Raw genomic sequence first — 13,538 nt, 5'->3', positions numbered from 1 at the left:
TCACCTCTCTTGGGAGGGAGTTCCACAATACGGGAGCAGCCACAGAAAAGGCTCCCTCTTGCGTCACCAGCAGCCATGCTTCTGATGTTGATGGGAGCAAGATAAGGTGCTCACTTGAGGGTCTTAGCACCTGGGCAGGTTCATACAGGGGGACACAATCCTTTCAGGTAGCCTGAGTCAAACCCATATGCCAAAGCACTTGGGGCAATTTACAGTTTGAAATAGTAGCTTGCATTCTTATGAAAAATGGTAGGAAAAGAGACAGGGAAGGGGAAGATGGGGATGAGCAAATTCGCATCCCCTCTGTAGTTATATTGTTACACGATGGCCGGTTGGAATAGTCATTTAGGGGGTTATTCTGGCAGGGAAAGGGCCAAGTAGCAGCTGGGCTCAGCTGAATCAACGTAGGAATCTTTGCTTTTCCACCTCCTCCTCCAATGCTGTCAGGTGAAATGCTGCTACAGGAAATGGAGCCAAATGAGTCGGTCACAAATGAGCCAGTGGAGAGGACCTTGTTGTCTCACCCCTCCTTTTCATCTAGGTGGGATGACAGTAGCAGTTGAGAGACAGTCGGGATACAGTGGTACCTCAGGTTAAGTACTTAATCGTTCCGGAGGTCCGTACTTGACCTGAAACTGTTCTTAACCCTAGGTACCACTTTAGCTAATGGGGCCTCCTGCTGCCACCGCGCTGCTGCCACGCGATTTCTGTTCTCATCCTGAAGCAAAGTTCTTAACCCATGGTACTATTTCTGGGTTAGCGGCGTCTGTAACCTGAAGCGTATGTAACCCAAGGTACGACTGTTTTTAAGTACAGTGGTACCTTGGGTTACAGACGCTTCAGGTTACAGACTCCGCTAACCCAGAAATAGTACCTCGGGTTAAGAATTTTGCTTCAGGATGAGAACAGAAATTGTGCGACGGCAGTGGAAGGCCCCATTAGCTAAAGTGGTACTTCAGGTTAAGAACAGTTTCAGGTTAAGAATGGACCTCCAGAACGAATTGAGTTCTTAACCTGAAGTACCAGTGTAGTTTTATCCCACTTGTCCATCAAATATGCTCAAGATAACTTCAAAAATAAAGGTTGTTTTTTAAAAAGTCATAATAAAAAGGATTGTTCTGATGAAAATATTAAGCATGATGAACAACACCATCAAAACCCGCAGCATTAATAGGAAGGGATCTTTATATCTTTGATGAAAAACCTTACGGGAAGTGAAATAGTTTTCACGGGAAACCTAAAAGGTGAAAGGGTGAAGGCGTATCTGAGAAGGGTGTTCCATAGATGGGGTGCCACCACAGAAAATGCCCTAGCCAAGTTACCACCCGCCCCTCAGAAACAGGAGGATATTCAGAGGAGGGGCTCTGATGGCAGCTTTGTGCAGAGGAAGGTGACTCTTTGAGATATCTGGTTGCCTTGAGCATTCAAGTTCAGTCAGGGTCATAGTATTGCATGGTGTCACAGCCACAATCTGAAAGAATGATCAAAACAAAAAAAATTCCTTCCAGTAGCACCTTAAAGACCAACTAAGTCAGTTCTTGGTATGAGCTTTCGTGTGCATGCACACTTCTTCAGATACGAAGAAGTGTGCATGCACACGTATCTGAAGAAGTGTGCATGCACACGAAAGCTCATACCAAGAACTGACTTAGTTGGTCTTTAAGGTGCTACTGGAAGGAATTTTTTTTGTTTTGACTATGGCAGACCAACACGGCTACCTATCTGTAACTGAAAGAAGGATGCAACTCTTCTGTATTTCTTGAGCAACAACCCACAGTAAACTGGTTTTGAAACTGAGGGAAATTCTAAGGTAATTTGGGATGCTGGCATTCTGAATTCGCAACAGGGAAATTGAGATAGTTCCTCAGAACCTCACTTTAATGAGCATGGGGAAAGTGGCCTTGCGGGATTCTTGTGTGTCACATCTATGCCCTGCACATTAGAGAGCATGTTAAGCTCTGCATGAAGTAATCTTTGCAGCACAACAGTCGCATGGCAGTAGATAATGGAAGCCTTGAACCATATGATCAAATTTAATGCGTGGCAGCTACTAGGGAAGAAGAGAGTTGCCAGCATATTGTGCTTCTTCTGGGTTTTCTGATAAGTCAGAGGGATGCAGCTGTAGTTAATACATATGTGTTGTTTCTCCATGCTTAGAAAGAATAAGACAATTTTTCCTGTATGCGATGGTACTTCAAAAACTCATATCCGTATTAAAATTGGTATATAGATAAAAAGTGTTTGTTTGCTTTGTGTTTGTTTATTTCAGAGTAGGGGAAAATTGAAGAGGAAAAACGTTCCTTTTTAGCATATAAACTAAACAGAAGGAGTTGAAGTATTTTCTCATTCTGAACTGAGGCCGTGTGTGTGTGTGTGTGTGTGTGTGTGTGTGTGTGTGTGTTCTCCTGTGTAGTTTACTCCTCCTGCTCACTCCAGATAGAGGCAGGGTCATGTGAATCCAGCAGAGTAGATGTGTGGAGTCTATGGCCTCCAGTGCTGCTGGATTGCATCTCCCATCTTCCCTGACCACTGAACATGCTGGCTGGGGCTGATGGGAGCTGGAGTCCAGCAACATCTGGGTGGTACCAGGTTCCCTGCTTTAGAGAGCGCCTCCCGCATTCTTGCAACTCCAGCTCCAGCTTTTTGTCAGTTGCAGCACAGCCCTCTTGAAGGGCTGGTTCTACCATCTCCATGCTTGCGGCAAAAAGTGGCAAAACCTGGGTGAGCCGTAAGGTGAACAGCTGAACAGAGGAGGCAGGAAAGCATGTGGAAAAGTGCTTTGCACTGCCTCTGTTGAAGCATAATGGATGATACAACTTCGCTTTTGCCATTTCTGCACCAAATTTGAAATTAAATTTTGCTCAACACTTTTTTTAATGCATTTGTTGATGTTTGTTTTTTCAGGTCATCAAATGCCAAAAGCAGAGTTTTGGCTTCTTTTACTAAGTTCCACTTTTTATTTTTATTTTTAATACGTACGTACGTACGTGTGTGTGTGTGTGTGTGTGTGTAACATTCAAACAAAGGATGAGATTTTCCCTCAACTTCCAAGATAAAGTAATAGAAGCAATCAGGCTACAAAAGGGATTTGCTGCTTTCTAGAAGAATGAAAACTTTTCTGATATCTTCTACAGATTTGGAACATTTTATTTTTCAATTATGATTAAGCATGAGTAGTCACAGGATTACAACAGCACTTTTAGTTAGCGCAAGATGAGATTACTTTAATCTGTTAAACTTGGAGTTTGAATTAAAGTTGAAGGGTGGAGGGGGAAATGGCTGCAATTAGATTGGCCAGTATTCTTGCCTTTTGGAGTTTGGGGGATTCAATTCATTTTGCAGAAAATAAGTTTTTGATTAATTTGCAACAGTAATAGAATTTATGCTCCTGAATTAATGGCAAGTTAATTACCGTACCAGTCCTTAGCCGAGAATGAATCACCAATTTGTGCAGTCTTGGTCTTGACTTATGCTTTGAATCCTCCTTTTTCTTGAGTTCATGGCCCTTTGGCCCTTGCAAGGGTTTAGAGCTAACTACTCTCCAAGATTTCTGAAAGTCTCACAAGTTTTCTCTACTAGTACATACAGTTGCTATTGTCCAAGCCTTTAAGTTTCCAAGGCATGATGGATTCAAGATCTTCTAAATATTCTTGCAATTTCCAGCCAATGCCATTCAGGCGTATTTGCAAAAACCCAATGTTTTTGTAACCTGGTTTCCTTTGCTTTAGCCCGGATTGAATATAACAGTTGAATAACAGCATCCAGTTAAATATTGGGCTGTAGGCCCATTTAAGGACTGAGTTTGCCAAGAGGTGTTAAATCTAAAAGAGTTGTTAATCCTGACTCACTCAAGCCAGTTTTCCACACCCAAATCAATGTAACTGTCTGAACGTGATAGCAGCTTACCTTCCCTGAACAGAGAAATGGGCAGGTTCTCCTCTTCCCAATTGATCAAGGAAGAACAACCACCAGGGTGAATAAGAGAGAGAAACAATTCAGCAGTGTTTTCCTTCTCAAAACAATTACATATTATTACCAAGGATAGGAAAACATTGGTGATTGTGGGCTCCTTTCTTGGTTAGACTTGACAGGCAAAGGAAGACATGGGAGCTTCAAGAGGGATCTCCATCCATCATCATTTCAGGGAAGTAAGAGAGTAATACAGGAATATACTTTGAGGAAAAGCATGAGATTAGGGTTTTACCAGTCAGTGTAATATCTTTTTCTCCCCTCGTCTTTCTCTGGTCCATTTGTCCTAAATAGATACCTGGTCTATAAATGATAAAAGATGATTCCAGAGCTTTTAGACTGGTTACCAAGGTTGCCTGTATCATTAATCAAGGTGCTTCATGTAGCAGATGATTGGATAGAGCAGCGAATTGTCAATTATTTAGGCAGTGACTTTTATTTTCATCACAAGCACACACCTTTTTTTAATTATTTCCTGCCCTGAGCCATATTTGCTAACTTGTGTTAGTCAAGGTTCTGTAAAGAACTTTTTACATTTGGGTTCACGGTCTATAACTCATGGTTATTAGGCTTCCTATCCCACTTTAGAAGACACTTTAGAAAACAGGAGTGCCTGGCGTGCTCTGGTCCATGGGGTCACGAAGAGTCGGACACGACTAAACAACAACATCCCACCTTATCCTATCCTTCAGTATTCTTATTCCTTCTGTCCAATAAAAGAATCTTAGTCCGTATTATTGCAATTTCCAAAGGAATTTCCGTGTGGAGTCCAGAATTCTAAAAGTGGACTGCCGTCCTCTCGTTCAGTAAGTGTTGGGTTTTAGTTAGGATCGGTATCGCAAAGAGATTTCCTTTCCGCCTAATTAAGCTGTCTGCAAAGCAGGGGAGCCGCTCCAGAATGCCACATAGCTGGTAATTCTTTGGATATACTTAGACAGGCTCTGTATGGAGCCCCTGTGACACGAAGAAAGAAAGCTAATTAATTGAGTGCTCTCTGTCATTCCCATCTGCTACCAAGAAGCAAAACAACGAAGGAGAAAGGGAAGTCTAAAATAGGTATTTTCAACAAACTGGAGTGATTCCTACAGCGAAGTGAATGGCTTGGTGTGTTTTATTTTAATTAACACTGCTGAATATTTTTGCTTCAGCTATTTGCATATCATTAGCAAGAATATTGTACTTGCCGTTTGGTGACATTTCCCTGCACTTTGGGGAGCCGATGAGCGGCAAACAATGCCGTATTTCATGTTTCTCTTTCTCACCCAGCGATTTGCTCAGATTGTGCACTAGAGGGTAGGCTTGGAATTATAATGAGATTTTTTACAAGTATGTTCACAGTAGATTCAAGAGGTGCTGGACTGGCTGCATAAAAATTAAAAGATAGCTGCCAAGAAGGGCGGCAGTCCTTTTTCGTCTTCTTGCTAACACCTTTATGACCTGGAAAGCACTTTTTACAAATAAGTTCCGTACAGTAAATACATTGCAAAATGAATATTACAGTGGTACCTCGGGTTAAGAACTTAATTCGTTCTGGAGGTCCATTCTTAACCTGAAACTGTTCTTAACCTGAAGCACCACTTAAGCTAATGGGGCCTCCCGCTGCTGTCGTGCCGCCGGAACATGATTTCTGTTCTCATCCTGAAGCAAAGTTCTTAAACCAAGGTAATATTTCTGGGTTAGCAGAGTCTGTGACCTGAAGTGTCTGTAACCTGAATGTATGTAACCCGAGGTACCACTGTAATTGTCCTACTGACAACTTGCCTCATGGCAAAAACACGCTTGTCTGCTCTGGTGGTATGAGGCATCTGTCATTGGTCTTGGGATGTTGGTCCAGTAAGAGAGGTTTAAGTTGTCACCCTTTGAGCACAGGATAATGAAAGAGAACATACTACATTTCACAAGGCTTCACTTGTTTGCAGTGCGTTTTAAAGGCTCCTTCCGGATTCAGGTGCCAGTGTGCCTCTGGTTTATGGTCCGATTTAGCACAGCTCTCAGTAAGGTTCATAGGTGTGACTTGCAACTGGTACAAAAATACAAAATAAGTTGGGAAGAGGGGCTGTGAATGGAGAGGAGAGAGCCCTCCTTGAAAATGTAAAAAGAGAGAGTGACTGACTCCTAAGACTCAAAGCAGCAATGTGTCCAGCTTTAAGCAATTTCGATAGGTTGACACCTTTACAACCTGGACACCAGAGAGTTTAAAGCAAGTGGACAAGGCAGCTGGGACTCCCTCTGCCACCCACACTTGTCACTTCTCTCGTCAAGCCCTCTCTCACCTGCCCTCGGCATGCAGAACACCAAGTGTACCCAGTAGCATGTGAAGGAGGAGGCAGGCGACAGCAGGACTGAGCTGGAAAAGTCTTTGAATGAATGAATGAATGAATGAATTTATTAATACGGTCACAGACCAGCATCAACACACACAATATCACAGATCATAAAAAATATCAGAAATACAAGGGACAATATGAACATAACAATGCTTTAAATATAAAAATTAAAATTAATTGTTAGCGTGTCCCCTGTAATTAATGTTTAGGGGTTTGAACATTATGGGATACCACTTGCTTCCTGCGATTGATTGCAGACGCACAGAATTTAGCTACATTTAATGTAGTCTTGGGATTCTTGTCCTCTAGCAGTAGTTTTAAACTATGGTATTCCGATTCTTTCCTGGACTTTTGCAAAACAGGTGTGATAAAAGTCAAACGTATATCCTCATAAAGACGACAACGTAATAGTACATGTGAAAAGTCTTGTACGTGTCCCACTTAAGTGAGAGTTACAAAGAGTTTTGGTGTCTGTTTTGCACTACTGAGGAGAATTTCAAACCAGTACAGTGGTACCTTCAGGTTACAGATGCTTCAGGTTACAGACTCCGCTAACCCAGAAATAGCGTTTCAGGTTAAGAACTTTGCTTCAGGATGAGAACAGAAATCGTGCTCTGGCGGCGCGGCAGCAGCGGGAGGCCCCATTAGCTAAAGTGGTGCTTCAGGTTAAGAACAGTTTCATGTTAAGAACGGACCTCTGGAACGAATTAAGTACTTAACCCGAGGTACCACTGTACTTGATGCTACTTGGGTCAGTATTCAAAGCAAATTAGCCTTTAAATTGTGCCTCAGGTAGCTTTTCAGAGTTTGGTCTGCAGGAACGACTTTTTCCATATTTGCCTTAAGCGGCTAAAGCTACCTGCCTTTGTAATTCCCTGCTTGTACACTTGGAAACAGTTGGCTTTTGTTGTTTTAAAAGAGTACATGTAAGCCATTTTTGCTTTTTTACTTTAATGATACTTGATTTACTTTAATGATACTTGATTTCTAAGTCACACTTCTTGGCTGAAGAGTGTTGAAAATAAATAAATAAGAGCAAGTGGAGCCTTGTAGTTCCCCTCCTCCCCCCCCAAAAAAAAAATTAGGCATGCTTATTTCACCATATAAGTTCTACATTTAAAGGCCTCTATCTTATTGATAGGCATCTGATGGCAGCCCTGTTTAGGGAAGCTTTTAATGTTTGATGTATTACAGTATTTTAATATTTTTTTGGAAGCCACCCAGAGTGGCTGGGGAAGCCCAGCCAGATGGGTGGGGTATAAATAATATATTATTATTATTATTATTATTATTATTATTATTATTATTTAATGCTTTGCCTAGTTGGGCCCTGCATTTAAATATTCTGTTTGCCTGTGTTAGCCTTCCCCAATCTGTTGCCCTCCATATTTTGCTGTAATACAAGTCCCATTGTATGGCTGGGGTTCATGGGGATTGTAGTCCAACGACATCTGGAGGCTACTGGACTAGGTTAGGAGGCTCAAATGTAGCTGCCATCCAGCGTTGTGCTAATTTAAGAGAAGACCCTTTTGCTTGGGTGCAGCCCTCAGTTCTTTGACGCCAGTTTTTTATATCCCAATTCCTCCTTGCTATTGAACTCAGTGGACCGTGCTTGCTTTTGCTCGCTTCTGTCTAATAGATATTTTAAAGGTTGTTTTGAAGATTTAAATTGAAACGTGTTCATTGACATCAGTCTATGCACATTCCGCACCCCCCGGTCATATGAAAAGATTCCTGCGCAGATTTATAGGGAGTATGTAAATTGCTCTACTTTAATTTTAGGAAAGTACTTGAAAATGGCAGGCATCATTGTTCCGTGTCAAGTGTGATAGAACAGTTTTTTATTGAAACTGCTAGGGAATTTTTGAGCACAGTTGAGCATTAAATCGGTCTTAAAGTTTTGAGCCCTGTAGTGCTGTTCAGTATGTGTTATCTACAGATAACCACCTCTAAATTATTTTTCATGTTTAGCATATGAAAGCCGGTGTGTCTTAGCATTACCTTTCTAATGAGCTAGCATGACTTGGGATGCACTTTAAATTTGAGGGAAGGGGCTGGCTTTTTTTAATAGCAAATGCCAATGGAGCCTGTAACAAAATGTTGCAGTCCATTCAGAACTCCCTGTTCAAGATTCCAGTCACTCCATTCCATTCCCTCTCCCCTTTTCTGTCCTCAGACCCCCAACTGTTCAGCATTCTATTGTCATTGAGCATGCTCAGTCCTCATTGGGCTGTTTGTGATTTTTTGCCCTCCCTCCGTGTGGGTTTTTTCCTTCACCAATTTCTTGTAGCTCTGAGAACCTCAACATTCGTCAAAACCAGTTGATCATTCTTTGTAGATAGTGCTGTTTTGGCTACATAAGAATTCACACTCAGAGATAAAGATTGCTGTTGTTAAATATCAGGAACAGGCGACATGGTGTCCTACAGATATTGTTGGACTCCAACTCCTATCAGCCAGCATGGATAGTGTTCAGGATTGATGGGAGTCATAGTCCAGTAACAACTTGAGGGTTCCCTGTTGCCGTCACCTGTTATATATTTTGATGTGGACTTTGTGGTTTGCCACAGTTTCTGGATTCATCAGGAACACCCACAAGCTTGAACTCAGCCTGGCAGAAGCTTCTCCATAATATCCTCAAACAGTTTGATTATAATCAATACTTTTGAGGTACCATGATAATCTTACAGGGCTTGATTCAGGTTGATATATTTTCAGCACCTGGCTTCCGTCTTGGGCGCGTTCTTAGTGACATGTTGACAGAGCTTAATATGGAACCCAAAATGTCCCGGTGTAGATGGAAGCTGGCTTGGTTCTTTATGGCAGAACGCCCTAAGATATCCCCTTCCAGCCCCCAAAAGGGACCCTGCAGTTCCTAGAGCTAACATGTCCTTCAAGGCACAGCCATGGTATAGGACAGGCATAGGCAAACTCGGCCCTCCAGATGTTTTGGAACGACAACTCTCATAATCCCTGACCACTGGTCCTGTTAGCTAGGGATGATGGGAGTTGTAGTCCCAAAACATCTGGAGGGCCGAGTTTGCCTGTGCCTGGTATAGGACAATAAGAGGTTCAGGCTGGACACAAGGCAAGGTGGGGAGAGGTTCAGGTTTGAGAGTTGTTAGGAAACCCCCTATTGCCCACACAGAGCTATAGTTCACAGTGCGGTTTAAGTGTCAATCCCTCTTCCCAGGGCACTCTGGGAACTGTAGCTCTGTGGGGGAATTGGGGTCTCCTAACAATTCTCAGCGCCCTTAACAAACTGCACATCTCATAATTCATGACAAAGTGGTATGATACTGCTTTAAATGCATAGTGAAGATAGGGCCTTACTCGCAAGGCTAATGTTTGTGCTGTTTAAATGGAATTATGTTGTCTGCAACGTTGTTCTTCAGTAGATATTTAATTTATTTAGCACATTTGTGTCTATTTGGAACATTTCTACCCTGCCTTTTCTTCAGACAGAATCCATGTACGGCAACCCCCCCCCCCCCCAATTTCAGGTTTATGCAACGTTCTCAAAGTGAGTACCAGTAAAAACAATTTCTAAACAATAAGACTATAAATCATAATAAATACCAGGATGAAAGGAGGGGAAATCTAAAAAATGCAGAGATGGCCTGGAAGCCAATACTACATAGAACAGCAGATTAAAACCATTCATTGTGAAAGTAAGTTAGTCACTGTTTGGTAAAAGCCATTATTAAAATGCCTGGATGAATTGAGCAGTTTCTACTACATGATGCCTGACTCTTAGAAATGGGGATATCTGTGATTGCGTTTAGACATATCTTGCCTTAATATGCTGATATATGAACGATCCTTTTTTCCTGTGCACAAAGCCCCTTAGCACCTCTTTTTACGCAAGGCAAACCAAGAAGTCTTCCATGTAGTTCTCCATCTCATCCAAAAAGGAAACATTTATAGCTTCTAAAGAAACCAGGCTATTAAATCATGGTTTGAAGTTGGGTTGCTATTATAGCTTTTTCTGAAACCATTAACCATTGTTTCCTGGCTTGGATGAAACGGGAAACTATAGTTAATTGAAAACTTTCCAGTTTGCCAGCCTACGCAAAGAGAGGAGACAGTTGTTTTGTGGACAAAAGGTTTGTTCATATCTGAGCTTATTAATGGGATAGGTTCATCTAAACTCTCCTTATGGAGATCATTCGACAAAGGGTGTCACCATCTCTCTGGTTGTGGGCCCAGTTGTAGTAAGACAGAGTTCATCAGGGTTCCTATTGCATAGGAAGCAATAAATGACATGACAACCTTTTTGGGATCAAAATGGCCACAACTTTATTGATTGCAGATGCAGGAAGGCTTTGGCTTAGGCATTGGATATGTATCCTAGTTGCTGGATGACAACTTCATCAGGGTCAGTCTTGGGTTAAGCATCCCCACGTGACACGTATCAAATACAGGTGACCCATGTTCACGTATCAAATACAGGTGACCCCTGTTGTTGTTGTTTAGTCATGTCCGACTCTTCCTGACCCCATCCACCAGAGCACACCAGGCACTCCTGTCTTCCACTGCCTCCCACAGTTTGGCCAAACTCATGCTGGTAGCTTTGAGAACACTGTCCAATCTCGGATCTCGGCCTCTGTTGTCCCCTTGTGCCTCAATCTTTTCCAGCATCAGGGTCTTTTCCAGGGAGTCTTCTCTTCTCATGAGGTAGCCAAAGTATTGGAGTCTCAGCTTCATGATCTGTCCTTCCAGTGAGCACTCAGTGCTGATTTCCTTCAGAATGGATAGGTTTGATCTTCTTGCAGTCCATGGGACTCTCAAGAGTCCCCTCCAGCACCAGAATTCAGAAGCATAAATTCTTTGGCGATCAGCCTTCTTTATACAGCTGACCCATACAGAATGCCAATTGGGGAGTTCTATGGTCTGTTAGCCCTTGTCTGGACATACAGACAAACCCCTTTACCGTGGGGTACCCTGATGCTTTGATCCTGGGGACAGAGGGTAAGTCTCCTCCCCCCGCCACCTGATTAGACTAAAGATGCAACCCACCTGCTTTTCCTGCCACCAAGCTGTGACAGTTACTTGGAGGTAGGCAAAACCTCCAAACCAGCCCACTTGGTCTGCAGGCAAATTCCTCCCTGACCCTGAATAAGGTAACCAAGCCACTCCACAGCAAGGTCACACACATGCACCACATGCTTACCTTTAGATGAGGACAAAATTATACAAGGCGGGAGGGTGGGGTGTCTGATGCCAACTCTGCTGCTTGGAGGCTGTGCAGGCAGCTTTTATGATTTGGAGACGGACCTGAGTGGAAGCAGGCTTAACTGAGGTCTTGTCTCCAAATTCCTGCCCTGCAGTCTGGCCTCTAATTGGCCAGTTTAAATTCAAAAGAGGTAGAGGAGTCCCATCACTCCCTGTGGCTAGCTGGGGTTGATGATGCCAGCCAGCCAACCACACAGGAACTTTCCCGTTGCCCACAGCCACACTGGGCCACAGCTACCACTGCTGTCGAGAATGGTAATTGGTCTTTCTCACTTGCCTTGCTTCCAAGAATTTCCTCAGGCACAAATCTTAATCCTTAAGTAGATTTGTATGTGAATTAAGATATAAGACGGTTTCTATGAGAATTAAAACACATACGTGACTTGATAACATTTGTTGTTGTATTTTTGAAGGTGTTGATTCCAACCGATAGGTAGGTGAACTGCCCGACCAATGCTATGCGGTTAATTGTTTCTCTGTTGCACTAGTACAGAGACAGGTGCTCAGATATATGTTTAAAAAGCCAATTTTAGACATAGCCCAACAAGAAACAGCATCCACATAATGGGAAAACAAATGACAGAAACAAGTATGTTTAATGTGTAATCTCTGCCAGTGTAAATTGGAACAGATGAGCTTGAATCGCTTTTGCTAACAGCTCATCTATTTTATACATGGATTTGCTTGGCAATAATGTGTGTTAGGCTAAAAGTGACTACTATAATAATTATTGTTGTATGTGATAATAATCTTTCCTGCTTTCCTTCATTTTACTATTGTGCAAATAGTAAAGAAAAACAGTAGCAGTTCCCTGGGGTAAGGCTCCAAAGCCCAGATACCTTAACTATGCAAGGTGTTTACACCAAGCAGAGTTTTGATTAAATACCTGCATCACATTTCTAACAAGCAATTTTCTGTTGGATTTATTTTGTTTTATCTGCTAGATTTCGACTTCAGCGTGCCAGGCTCTATGAAGCTCCACAATCTTATTTCTAAGCTGAAGAAATGGATCAAAATTCTCGAGGCAAAAACAAAGCAGCTTCCCAAGTTCTTCCTCATAGAGGAAAAGTGCCGATTCCTGAGCAACTTCTCAGCCCAAACAGCCGAAGTGGAAATTCCTGGAGAGTTCCTTATGCCAAAGCCGACACATTATTACATCAAGATTGCACGGTAAATCCGGGGCTGAAAGCTAAGGCTGGGAAGTGAACTAGTTATATGTACCAGAATTTTTGGGTTAGTTCCAGGCTAAGGTAGCTGAACGTAGGTCACTAGTAGGTCACTGGCTCCCAATGGAGTACAAGGCCAGATTTAAGGTGCTGGTTTTGACCTTTAAAGCCCTTCACGGCCTAGGACCCTCGTATCTATGGGACCGCCTCTCCAGGTATGCCCCATGGAGGACCTTAAGGTCCATAAATAGCAACACCCTAGAGGTCCCGGGCTCTAAGGAAGTCAGATTAGCCTCAACCAGAGCCAGGGCCTTTTCAACTCTGGCTCCGGTCTGGTGGAACACTCTGTCTCATGAGACCAGGACCCTGCAGGATCTGATTTCTTTCCGCAGGGCCTGTAAGAAAGAGTTGTTCCGCCTGGCCTTTGGCTTGGAGTCAAATTGATTCCCTCCCCCTCTTTCTTTTTTCCTTTCTCCTCCTGTGATGAGGCTGCATTTTAATGTTTTAATGTTGTATTTTAATCTTGTTTTTAAGTTGTACTCATTCAACTCATTTTTATTATTGGTTGTTAGCTGCCCTGAGCCTGGCCTTGGCTGGGGAGGGCGGGGTATAAATAAAATTTATTATTATTATTATTATTATTATTATTATTATTATTATCGTTGTTGTTGTTGTTGTTGTTGTTGTTATTATTATTATTATTATTATTATTATTATGACTAGTTATAAATTAATTTCAGTGATTTCCTGGGAACCTAAGTTCAACTAACTTTGTCTGGATCCAACCCAGAATTAACCTCTCCATTTTCCTGGGCTTCTCTGTTCTCCAGACACAATCATC

General features: G+C 42.4%; 1 protein-coding gene across 5 annotated transcripts in view; it reads left to right on the top strand.

Moving 5' to 3' along the window:
* The window catches only part of TRRAP (transformation/transcription domain associated protein), a 163,684-nt gene that overhangs the window by 129,607 nt on the left and 20,539 nt on the right, over positions 1 to 13,538 (top strand). For all 5 annotated transcript variants that reach the window (XM_083711195.1, XM_083711196.1, XM_083711193.1 and 2 more), the window contains one exon: positions 12,476 to 12,701. In XM_083711195.1, the coding sequence (XP_083567321.1) occupies positions 12,476 to 12,701 (226 nt within the window). The remainder of the gene's footprint in view (positions 1 to 12,475; positions 12,702 to 13,538) is intronic.

This window comes from Podarcis gaigeae (assembly GCF_964106915.1).
Source record: "Podarcis gaigeae genome assembly, chromosome: 14".
Classification (NCBI taxonomy): domain Eukaryota; kingdom Metazoa; phylum Chordata; class Lepidosauria; order Squamata; family Lacertidae; genus Podarcis; species Podarcis gaigeae.
The sequence above is the reverse complement of the archived record's forward strand: the minus strand, read 5'-3'. Positions and strand labels throughout refer to the sequence as shown.